At 39.1% G+C, this 12,641-nt stretch overlaps 1 protein-coding gene across 1 annotated transcript in view; it reads right to left on the bottom strand.

Annotated features, from left to right (window-relative positions):
* The window catches only part of LOC124798259 (anoctamin-8), a 197,921-nt gene that overhangs the window by 16,342 nt on the left and 168,938 nt on the right, over positions 1-12,641 (bottom strand). The window contains exons 11-12 of the mRNA XM_047261579.1: positions 4,493-4,567; positions 4,160-4,405 (exon numbers count right to left, since the gene is read on the bottom strand). Of these exons, the coding sequence (XP_047117535.1) occupies positions 4,160-4,405; positions 4,493-4,567 (321 nt within the window). The remainder of the gene's footprint in view (positions 1-4,159; positions 4,406-4,492; positions 4,568-12,641) is intronic.

Genomic DNA, 12,641 nt, shown 5'->3' on the forward strand with positions numbered 1-12,641 from the left:
TTTCTCTCCTTGGTTTCAAAATCTCATTAAATACATGCGGTGCTACTCAAAATATACAAATATTAGGCTGAACTTACATTGACATGGTGGAAGTCTTGTATGTATTTGTGTATACTTCTTTCCAATTTGGAATGAGCATTATGGATAAAATGTAAGTTGTATTTCCCCACAAATATTTAATCATCTTTTGATCGCTTCTAAATGGTGATTCAGTGCTCACCTCATAAACCAGTGGAAACTAACATGAGACTCCTGTACCTCACAGCATGAGAATTCAGGCCTCTATACCAGACAGTTTCATGTGCAGAAATTACATGAAAAATGCCATATTCCATTTCTTTTTTTTAAGGTAGTGTCATGAAATGTCAGCCTGTTCCCTTGTGAGAGTACTGACCAATACAGATTAAAGAATTCATTCCCTTGTTAAAGCGTTAAGAACAGGTTAATACATTAATAACAATTTATGAAAACAGTGTCTGCATAAATATTCAAAGATCCCCGAGAACATCTGTAATTACATTGCATTTCTATGAAAGAACTTCTAAACAGCGTCATTAACCATGGACCTTGCCGTTGGTGGGGAGGCTTGCGTGCCTCAGCGATACAGATAGCCGTACCGTAGGTGCAACCACAACGGAGGGGTATCTGTTGAGAGGCCAGACAAACGTGTGGTTCCTGAAGAGGGGCAGCAGCCTTTTCAGTAGTTGCAAGGGCAACAGTCTGGATGATTGACTGATCTGGCCTTGTAACAATAACCAAAACGGCCTTGCTGTGCTGGTACTGCGAACGGCTGAAAGCAAGGGGAAACTACAGCCGTAATTTTTCCCGAGGGCATGCAGCTTTACTGTATGATTACATGATGATGGCGTCCTCTTGGGTAAAATATTCCGGAGGTAAAATAGTCCCCCATTCGGATCTCCGGGCGGGGACTACTCAAGAGGATGTCGTTATCAGGAGAAAGAAAACTGGCGTTCTACGGATCGGAGCGTGGAATGTCAGATCCCTTAATCGGGCAGGTAGGTTAGAAAATTTAAAAAGGGAAATGGATAGGTTGAAGTTAGATATAGTGGGAATTAGTGAAGTTCGGTGGCAGGAGGAACAAGACTTCTGGTCAGGTGACTACAGGGTTATAAACACAAAATCAAATAGGGGTAATGCAGGAGTAGGTTTAATAATGAATAGGAAAATAGGAATGCGGGTAAGCTACTACAAACAGCATAGTGAACGCATTATTGTGGCCAAGATAGATACGAAGCCCACACCTACTACAGTAGTACAAGTTTATATGCCAACTAGCTCTGCAGATGACGAAGAAATTGAAGAAATGTATGATGAAATAAAAGAAATTATTCAGATTGTGAAGGGAGATGAAAATTTAATAGTCATGGGTGACTGGAATTCGAGTGTAGGAAAAGGGAGAGAAGGAAACATAGTAGGTGAATATGGATTGGGGGTCAGAAATGAAAGAGGAAGCCGCCTTGTAGAATTTTGCACAGAGCACAACATAATCATAACTAACACTTGGTTTAAGAATCATGAAAGAAGGTTGTATACATGGAAGAACCCTGGAGATACTAAAAGGTATCAGATAGATTATATAATGGTAAGACAGAGATTTAGGAACCAGGTTTTAAACTGTAAGACATTTCCAGGGGCAGATGTGGACTCTGACCACAATCTATTGGTTATGACCTGTAGATTAAAACTGAAGAAACTGCGAAAAGGTGGGAATTTAAGGAGATGGGACCTGGATAAACTAAAAGAACCAGAGGTTGTACAGAGCTTCAGGGAGAGCATAAGGGAGCAATTGACAGGAATGGGGGAAATAAATACAGTAGATGAAGAATGGGTAGCTTTGAGGGATGAAGTAGTGAAGGCAGCAGAGGATCAAGTAGGTAAAAAGACGAGGGCTAGTAGAAATCCTTGGGTAACAGAAGAAATACTGAATTTAATTGATGAAAGGAGAAAATATAAAAATGCAGTAAGTGAAACAGGCAAAAAGGAATACAAACGTCTCAAAAATGAGATCGACAGGAAGTGCAAAATGGCTAAGCAGGGATGGCTAGAGGACAAATGTAAGGATGTAGAGGCCTATCTCACTAGGGGTAAGATAGATACCGCCTACAGGAAAATTAAAGAGGCCTTTGGAGATAAGAGAACGACTTGTATGAATATCAAGAGCTCAGATGGAAACCCAGTTCTAAGCAAAGAAGGGAAAGCAGAAAGGTGGAAGGAGTATATAGAGGGTCTATACAAGGGCGATGTGCTTGAGGACAATATTATGGAAATGGAAGAGGATGTAGATGAAGATGAAATGGGAGATATGATACTGCGTGAAGAGTTTGACAGAGCACTGAAAGACCTGAGTCGAAACAAGGCCCCCGGAGTAGACAATATTCCATTGGAACTACTGACGGCCGTGGGAGAGCCAGTCCTGACAAAACTCTACCATCTGGTGAGCAAGATGTATGAAACAGGCGAAATACCCTCAGACTTCAAGAAGAATATAATAATTCCAATCCCAAAGAAAGCGGGTGTTGACAGATGTGAAAATTACCGAACTATCAGCTTAATAAGTCACAGCTGCAAAATACTAACACGAATTCTTTACAGACGAATGGAAAAACTAGTAGAAGCCAACCTCGGGGAAGATCAGTTTGGATTCCGTAGAAACACTGGAACACGTGAGGCAATACTGACCTTACGACTTATCTTAGAAGAAAGATTAAGGAAAGGCAAACCTATGTTTCTAGCATTTGTAGACTTAGAGAAAGCTTTTGACAATGTTGACTGGAATACTCTCTTTCAAATTCTAAAGGTGGCAGGGGTAAAATACAGGGAGCGAAAGGCTATTTACAATTTGTACAGAAACCAGATGGCAGTTATAAGAGTCGAGGGACATGAAAGGGAAGCAGTGGTTGGGAAGGGAGTAAGACAGGGTTGTAGCCTCTCCCCGATGTTGTTCAATCTGTATATTGAGCAAGCAGTAAAGGAAACAAAAGAAAAATTCGGAGTAGGTATTAAAATTCATGGAGAAGAAATAAAAACTTTGAGGTTCGCCGATGACATTGTAATTCTGTCAGAGACAGCAAAGGACTTGGAAAAGCAGTTGAATGGAATGGACAGTGTCTTGAAAGGAGGATATAAGATGAACATCAACAAAAGCAAAACAAGGATAATGGAATGTAGTCTAATTAAGTCGGGTGATGCTGAGGGAATTAGATTAGGAAATGAGGCACTTAAAGTAGTAAAGGAGTTTTGCTATTTGGGGAGCAAAATAACTGATGATGGTCGAAGTAGAGAGGATATAAAATGTAGGCTGGCAATGGCAAGGAAAGCGTTTCTGAAGAAGAGAAATTTGTTAACATCGAGTATAGATTTAAGTGTCAGGAAGTCATTTCTGAAAGTATTCGTATGGAGTGTAGCCATGTATGGAAGTGAAACATGGACGATAAATAGTTTGGACAAGAAGAGAATAGAAGCTTTTGAAATGTGGTGCTACAGAAGAATGCTGAAGATTAGATGGGTAGATCACATAACTAATGAGGAAGTATTGAATAGAATTGGGGAGAAGAGAAGTTTGTGGCACAACTTGACCAGAAGAAGGGATCGATTGGTAGGACATGTTCTGAGGCATCAAGGGATCACCAATTTAGTATTGGAGGGCAGCGTGGAGGGTAAAAATCGTAGAGGGAGACCAAGAGATGAATACACTAAGCAGATTCAGAAGGATGTAGGTTGCAGTAGGTACTGGGAGATGAAAAAGCTTGCACAGGATAGAGTAGCATGGAGAGCTGCATCAAACCAGTCTCAGGACTGAAGACCACAACAACAACAACATGTATGTACTCATGACTCATAACCTGTCAGTTGCTATTTCTGTAGCCTCAGTATTAATTTGTTTTCCTTCTATTGCATTGTGAGCATGAAAGTGAAGATATAACATCACAGCGTAGTGGTGTCACATATGATTTGCACCTACCAGTTTTTCAGTGAGATTTCTTTTCTACTCTATGGACCACATCCCTTGGTACATTCTCTCTCTCCATGCTCAACATTTTGCTGATAAGAGTTAATGAAAATTATATTTTTTAAATGCTCAGCTTCTTTGAATTTGGAATTGATAGTGTTTACGAATATCATTCAAATGTTAACAAACCTTGAAAAGAGAACTCTCTAGTTCTGCTTGACTTATGTTCCTATTTCCTGTTTTATTTGTAGTTGTCCCATCATCTGCTGTTACTTGAGGTTCTTTTGAAAGATCTTTCTTAGCCTCTGAAGGGCTCAGGGCGCCAAAGAGATCAAAACTAAGTTTTGCCAGGCGTAATTGCTCCAATAAATATGGTAATGCTGATTCTTTAAGATTACCAATAACTTGTCTCGCTATCAGAAGGGCAGCCAGTTGCTGTAATATGGACAAGTAAATATAAGTTTTTATTTACGTTATAACAAGAAACAACAAAATTTTGAAAGTTTATGGTTCATGTCTCACCTCTTTCAGTTTCTCTTGATCTTGAAGATAAAATGCTATATAAAATAGCGACAGGAAGGAATTCACAAACTGAAACTGAGAATACAAACAATAAGTACAGATTAATTCCAGAAATCTGAGATTGTTTCATTTTCTTTCTTGATATTCTTTATGGGCTCTAGAACAATACTACATGAAGACAAACATGAATAACTGCCACTTGGCAGTGAGAAATGTAAAATTTAAAGGTTGGTGGTAATTTGAAATTTTCTTAACATAGCTGCAACAATTTGCACTTTCTTATACTATAAATTCTTGTCTTCTATATCTGAAACATTTGATAACTTATTCTTCTGGTCTTTTAGAATAAATGCCATTACTCTGAAAGTGTTTAACTGTAGTCATCTTCTCTGGTTACAAAGTGTGTGTCAAATAGGGATCAAAATGAAATCTTGATTAGTACGTTGGTGGATATATTTTTATTTAAGATTATTTCATATCATATCTCATCTACAGACAGTAATGGATTTCATTCACAGATGTTTGTATACTCTTAAGCTGTCAGAGTGCCTATGTATGTAGAAAGCTAGCCTGATGATTACACGAGACATTTAATGAATGCACTTACAGGAAAAAATGTATTTGGAGCCCAAGGATTAGTCAGTAAAATGTCTGCAAATGAGTGACAAGCAGAAAAGCACCAAGCAGAAAAGCACACGTGTGAAAACAGGTACAGTAAAGCAGACTCATCAATATGACAGATGTAGAGAGGAGAGATTGATGCAGTTCAGGTGCAAGCTGTAGCGAAAAAAATAGGGGAACCTGTCAAATACAGAGGAAACTCAACTGTTTCATGATCCAACATAGGATTCTGAAAGAAAGAACACTGATATTAACTAAGGTAATGCATGCTGATACCACAAGTCAGTATTATTACTGGACATCCTAAATTAATTACATAAGGGAAAGAGCTAAATTAATTACAAAATACCTAAATTGTTTATGAAAGGGAAAACGCCCTGTACAAAATGGGGGATTTGCAAAAATTAGGTATTTTCCAATTGCTTTTGGACTATGATTTCAGCATTTGTTTACGCTATTATGAATTTTTTTTAACCACTTAAGTGTGGTTCTTTTCTGGCTTAGAAAAATTTACAAATTAATATTTTGTGATGATTTACAGATGATGAAAATGGTGGACCAGCTCAGAAAACAGCAATACCAATAACTATTTTCTTGCGGGTCACTGTAATGAATGTACCAGAGGAAAGCCTACATCCAATACTACCTCACTGTTCCAAATAGAAACCACCATTTTGTCCAGAGGACAGGTACCCTCACCCATGAGGCCAACATAAAGTATTGTTCGCCTGATGAGACATATCCCGTCTTTGGGAGAGGTGAATAATGGTCAAATGTGCGTGACACCCACACCAAAGAGGTGTAACAGTGGATATATAATTTGTGGATTAGCAATTTTAAATTTGCAGTTCAAGAGGCAGAATTCTGATTGCCTCCCTGTTAACATAATGTGTAGAGGAGCTGTGGAGTGAGGTTCCCATTGTCTAGAACACCTGCTGCTTGGCCTGTGCTGTCAAGTCCAATGCTTAATTAAGTACAGGTTCAACAACATACACCTTTGATACTACGAGAGTTGGAACTTTTAATGGTGGCAACTATTTATTTACAGTTCGTACAAAATAGATATGTGTTTCAAAGTTTTACTGACTTTCAAAGTAGCCACCAGCATTGTGTACAAACCGCTGCCAGCGATGTAGATGTCATAGGATACTCTTAGCAGTGCCAGTTGTGTTGACAGTTCAAGCGGCGCGGTCTATTGCCTGACGAATTTGTAGAAATGCTGAAGCAAATGCCGTGAAGTGTCTCCTTCAGTTTAGAAATCAATTTGAACTTATGAGGGCTTAAGTCAGGGGAGTGCAGTAGGTGGTATAGCACTTAGCAGCCCCATCAGTCAAACAAATCAGTAACAAAATAATTGAAAAGCCACGATCGCCTCAATTGTTTATTAGATGACCGGTTTCAGCACTCTGAAGGTGCCATCATCAGATCTGAGACGTGGATTAACATTTATAAAACCATATGGACATCACGGCATATGATGTCCATATGGTTGTATAAATGTTAATCCACGTTTCAGATCTGATGATGGCACCTTCAGAGTGCTGAAATCGGCCATCTAATAAACAACTGAAGCGATTGTGGCTTTTCAATTATTTTAAAAACAGAGTGATCGCTCCACGACACACCATGTGTTCACTGCAAATCTGTAACAGCACGCACTGCACATGCTTGAGCACTGTCCAGCAAAATGATGGTCAGGTCTTGCAGAAAGTGTCATCACTTCTGTCTCTAAGCTGGTCATAGGTTGTGAAACAAAAATGAACCCCATAGAGACAGAAGTAGTGACACTTTCTGCAGGACCTGACCATCATTTTGCAGGACAATATATCTACGTACGAGCTGTAAATAAATAGTTGCCACTATTAAAGTTCCAACCCTCATATGCATCTCCTTTTATAATCATCACATGAAGATTAAGCTTTCATATGTGACTTTCTGACTGAAAGTGTTTTTTGAATGAAAGCTTGAGCACTATAAATTTAATATAAAGTGTCAAATCAAAACTGTTGTGACGTGGAAAGACATCCACGCCACGGAAGTAGCCGAAAGGCACGCGTTTAGCAGGCAAGAGATAGGTCTGTAACAGGATACGTAATGAATGCTATAAAGAAAAGTACGTAGCTTCCAGAATACTTAACTTTATTCAATCCTTGGTACATCACTAGCAAAGTCGTCCGTACAACTGGGGCGAGTGCTAGTCCGTATCTCGAGACCTTCCTGATGGTGGCGCTCGGTCTGCGATCACACAGAGTGGCGACACGCGGGTCCGACATGTACTAATGGACCGTGGCCGATTTAAAGCTACCACCTAGCAAGTGTGGTGTCTGGCGGTGACACCACAAAAACACCTTCACCCATTTAAGTTTCCAAATTTCCAGCTTTATTTTATTTGAGCTACCAATTTCAGTATTACACTATGCTGTCTTCAGGTCCCCTGACCCTGTAAGAAGAAACCAATTTCTGTACAGACGAAATATGGGCCAAGATACAATCACTGGTATCCGTAGACTTCTTCATAACACAGGGATCCCTTCGATCATCACTTGTAGTCTGCAAGCTGAAACTGGTAGAGGAGGGGAGGGGGGGCTGGAAATTTAGACTGCTGAAGGTGTTTGACATTTTACATTAAACTGCTGATGTTCTACAACCATCTTGTATAAAGATGGACATATAGATACATAAATTCAATAGTTTTTCAGTTATTCATATTTCCCTAAAACAGTAAATTTTTATCTTTACAGTAATAATCAGGGTTTGAGCTTTTATAGTACAGTAAAAACTGTCCATAGAAGGAATTTACTTATCGTGGTGATCTGTAACAAAAGACCAACAGAGTTATATAGACATTTGAAGAAGTCCTTACTTTCATCTAATGTGGATTGTAGTTCATACTATGAAACCTTTAGGATGTCAGAGTGGTGTGAGAGACTTCATAGTTAGTTTATGTGAGTTTTAAATGAAGTAATTGTGGTTAATTGTATGTACATAGTCAGTTCTGCAACTGGTGCAAATGCTGACTGTAAAGCAATCAGTTTTCACACTTGGGGGGGGGGGAGAATTCCCTCTTTTCCTTCAGAAAAAAAGCAGGTAGGGCATGTATGGATACTATTTTTATTTTCTCTTTAATTAAATTGTGTAATTAATTAATTGTAACATCACCTCTTGTTGGCTGAGTACGGGAAGAATGATTTTATGACGACAGGTAAAATGCTGTTTGTAAAGGTGTGTGCATGTACTAGCCAATCAGAAACAAAAATGACAGACTGTTCTGGATGCTTGGATAGCCAAGGCAGGCTATTTTTTTTGGAGTGTGTGGTATGATAGCTTCTGAGCAGAAATGATGTGCTTCCTAGGGTATGAGAAGAATAGTAGTACTATTCTGAACAGTACTGTGTGTAGAATAACACATATAGAAAGCTAGCTATTGGTAGAACTGCAGATTTAACAGCTCAATTAAGTTTTTTCCTTCATTTCTGTAAAATGACTTGTACCTCTTTGTTCTGTGTGCAATGCAAAATTCCACTGTCTTGTTGCATTGAACTTGGTCACAAACAACAACTTGTGGGTTTGAAGTGAGCGCTGGTTGTTTATATGGATGTGAAGGGTGAAAGTATTGCTGCATAACAAAAACCATTTAAGATCTTGTCATGTACAAAGAACTGTGTAGTTTAGGCTAGATGTGGCGGAGAGGGATATACCCTCTGTTAATACCACCTTTCTTTTGCAATTATTTTCATGACAGGTTAGCATATGCAGTCACTTTGTGAATGCTCAGATTTTCAGGTAAGCGTATCAAGGTAAGTGCACCAATTTTTTGCCTGGCAATATGCTGACAGACACAGATCATGTAGAAAAATGCAATGCAGCAAATCAGCAAATGGCTACAAAGAAGGGCAGCACAAATGGTGAAAGTGTGCCACAGAAACTGTTGAAAGAACTGACCTGGCAGAGATCTGAAGTTAGACACCAACTATCCTGCAAAAGCCGACTTGCAATGTTTCTGGAACCAGTAATATGTGAAGGATCTATGAATATACTATTGCTTCCTTCATGTCACTCCTTTGGGGACTACAAAGACAAGATTAATTTAAATATTGTGTCCACATGGGTGTTTAAGCAGGCATTCTTCCATGTGCTATAAATGTGAATCAAATGGAAGGAAAACTTAATATGTGGTGCAATGGGAAATACTCTCTGCCATGGACTCCCTAGTGACTCAAAGGGCATGGATATAGATGTAGAATCTGCGCCATGGTCACCATGACCAACAGCCATGCTCATCAGGTGTGTGTGTGTGTGTGTGTGTGTGTGTGTGTGTGTGTGTGTGTGTGTGTGTGTGTGTGCGCGCGCGCACGCGCGCCCATGCAACCAATCCTCATTTTAGAATAACGCTCTAACATTCAGGTGGGAGTATTTTCCAATGTCTTGTGGTACAACGAATGACTCCTGAAGCTAGAGGGATAGGTTACATTGTATTGTTGGTTTTTAGCAGCAGCACATTTGTGAATTTTCTACACCCATACATCATATGAAAGCTTATAAATGTCTCATTCTCTTTTTTGATACACGCATTTTAGCCTCAGCACTAAATTCCAATTGTCATATTAGCCGGTGTGGTTTTTTCCCCTTTTTAACAAGGTTTGTTAGTTACTGTGTGTGTGTGTGTGTGTGTGTGGTTTTTTTGTGTGGGTGGGGATATTTTCCATGGAAAGGGTCACAACTGTCAAACTTAAAGTGTTGTTGTTTGTTGTCAAGCTACACATGTACTAAGGTACAGAAATGAAAAACAAACACACACACACACACACACACACACACACACACACACACACACAGAGAGAGAGAGAGAGAGAGAGAGAGAGAGAGAGAGAGGGGGGGGCGGAGGGAGGGGGGGTGCTATTCAGATTAGATGACATAAGAAGCTCAATAGAATATGGTTTTAGAAATAGCCAAACATTACCAGAAACTTTCAAAAATTCATTTGAGCCATTGGGATGGACTCAATGTGAAAGAAGATTTAAGTGGAAGTATTATACCTAGTGGCCTAAAATGCCTGGGCATTTATAAGTTGGGGCAAATGACCAGGATAAATGCCTGTGCAAATGCCCAAAAGTCTTAAATGCCTAAACTTCTTAAATGCCACAAAATTTGTGAACTTTTAGGATTAACTGATAATCAGCACTTAAAAATTTTTATAAGCAGATATTTTGTATTGGAAAAGCTTTTGCAACTCTGCTTCTTTATTGGTTGGGCATCTTTAACATTTTTAATGAGATCAATTTTATCGTCCTGGCAGTGCAGTCATAAGGAAGTAGGTACAGAAAGGAGCAGAATAGGAAACTATAGTTTGTCTCAAATGTTGCTACATTTGATAATAAAGCAATTTCTTCTGTTTAAATTATGCATTCTAGCAGTAAAAACTTTAAAAAGTACTTTTTCATAAATGCCCAGATTTTGGGCATTTAAAACTGCTTTGGGCATATTCCCATTTATATATGTCCTGCCCACTGGGCATTTGCCTGGCCAACATCACTAATCACACCTGCCTTCATATAATCCATCAACACTGCCTTCATACGTTCCCATCTAGCGAGTATCAAAATAGCAGACTCCCCATCTATTGAAAGTATAATGATTCTTATCAAAGGTTATATTGGAATTATACCTAAAACAGTTTTAGTGACAGTAAAACCTTGATATATTGTTTCAGAAATATTATGCAGCTGAATGGCAAACTGAAATTTCTAGTTTACATCACAAACAGAAGAAAGCAAGTCCTTTGCAAAACAATTCAGTTTTGCATAATAAGTTAGAAGGGGAGTCCAACATAATATTGAATTTCAATATGAAAGGCATTCTTTAAAAAGATAAATATGAAGCTGTATTACTAAAAATAAAAATATGATGCTGTATTACTACGGATTATTGGGTTTATGGTGGCAGTAAGTATGAGAGGTGAGGGTGCGCGTCATCAGGGAGAGTGTGGTGATGTGAGGAGGACTGAATGGGAGGCTGGAATGTGACCTGGAGAGGGAGAATACTTTTAAGGAACACAAGTGAAAGGTGTGCCAAATATTTCTTTACACAATTTTTATCAAAGTGGTGAAATCTGGAATGGGTTTGGTGGATGACAACAACCAGAAGTTCATGAGAGGGAGATATGTTTCTTGTATGAAAACTGGTGAATTAGAGATCCAGAATGAAGGTTGGTAAAGACAAGAGAAGAAGGCAAGACGATATACAATAATAAGTAACTTAAGGGCATGGGGGCAGGTCAGTGGGGTCTCAGAGGGCGGTGAGTGAGAATGCGTATACACACGTGTGTGTGTGTTGGGGGGGGGGGGGGGGGGGGGGGAGTGAATGGCTGGCAGGTACAAGGGTTATGTTTGGGGGGGGGGGGGGGATGGACAGCTAAAAAATATCCTGATGTTGAAAACAGTCCTGAGAATTGAATACATATGGGCAAAGAGAGCGAAAATAAAATCTAAACTGAAAAACACCAAGCGTGCAGGGAAAAGAAAAGGTGCTAGAACAGTAAACTGAAACAGAGAGCTTTGTTTTCCTTTGATTTCATTTACTTTGTTTTTCCCTTGTGCTTTTCTTTTGTGCTTTGAAATTTCTGTGTGCCAGAGTATTGATTGTGCCCAATGCATTTTATTCATGCTCTTGTTGAGACAAATGTTGGAAAAAAAGGTCCCTCTCGAGTAAAATTCCATTTGCTCCTTGCATTCTCACCTACCTTCATCAACATTCAAACTAAAAATTTAGACATTGTTCTAAAACATATTTAAGACCTGGATAAAATAACAAGGAGGCAGCTGAAGTAAGATCTCAGAAGTGTGTAGGAGATGACCACTTACAAAAACCTGAGTGAGTCAGACTTCCAATAATACATTATTAACTCCTCCCTTGTATTCCAGGGTGCAAGTTGGACGGAGAATCTTAAAATTTGTACCACATTTGCCTTATTTTTAACTAAAATAGAATGCAGCTCTGCAAACAATCTTTGTCTCTGTGCTCTTGAATGAATACAAAATCAGACAAAATGAGACACGCTGCGATAATTATGCCACAAGCATCATAGAATAGTGAACATCATCCAAATCTGTTGTTTCTAAAGATGTGTATGAAGGATCTCGGGTGTGTCAGTGGTAGGACGGCTGCCACAGCACAGTTACTGATGTTACCAATACAGCAAATTGTTCATCATTTCCAGCCACTCTGCTTCCCATAATCACACTATACCTCAACAGTGAGGGATAAGAATATACGCAGACAGCTCTCTGAACCACAAGATTATCAGTACATATCTCCTTGGGTGCCACATATGCTAACTTATTTCTCTGAATTAACATGTTCCCTGGAACTCAGTAAAATGACACATTCTTTGCAAGCCTTTGTAGGCAGAGAGTAAGTCCTAGGTAGTCAATAGTTATCTGTTTACTGGGTACATATGTTACGTAAAATGAAGAACCCTCAAGGACGCTGAATTTCTCAGCAAAAAGGTATGAATTTCTCAGCAAAAAGG

Source organism: Schistocerca piceifrons, chromosome 5 (assembly GCF_021461385.2).
Source record: "Schistocerca piceifrons isolate TAMUIC-IGC-003096 chromosome 5, iqSchPice1.1, whole genome shotgun sequence".
NCBI classification, from domain to species: Eukaryota; Metazoa; Arthropoda; class Insecta; order Orthoptera; family Acrididae; genus Schistocerca; species Schistocerca piceifrons.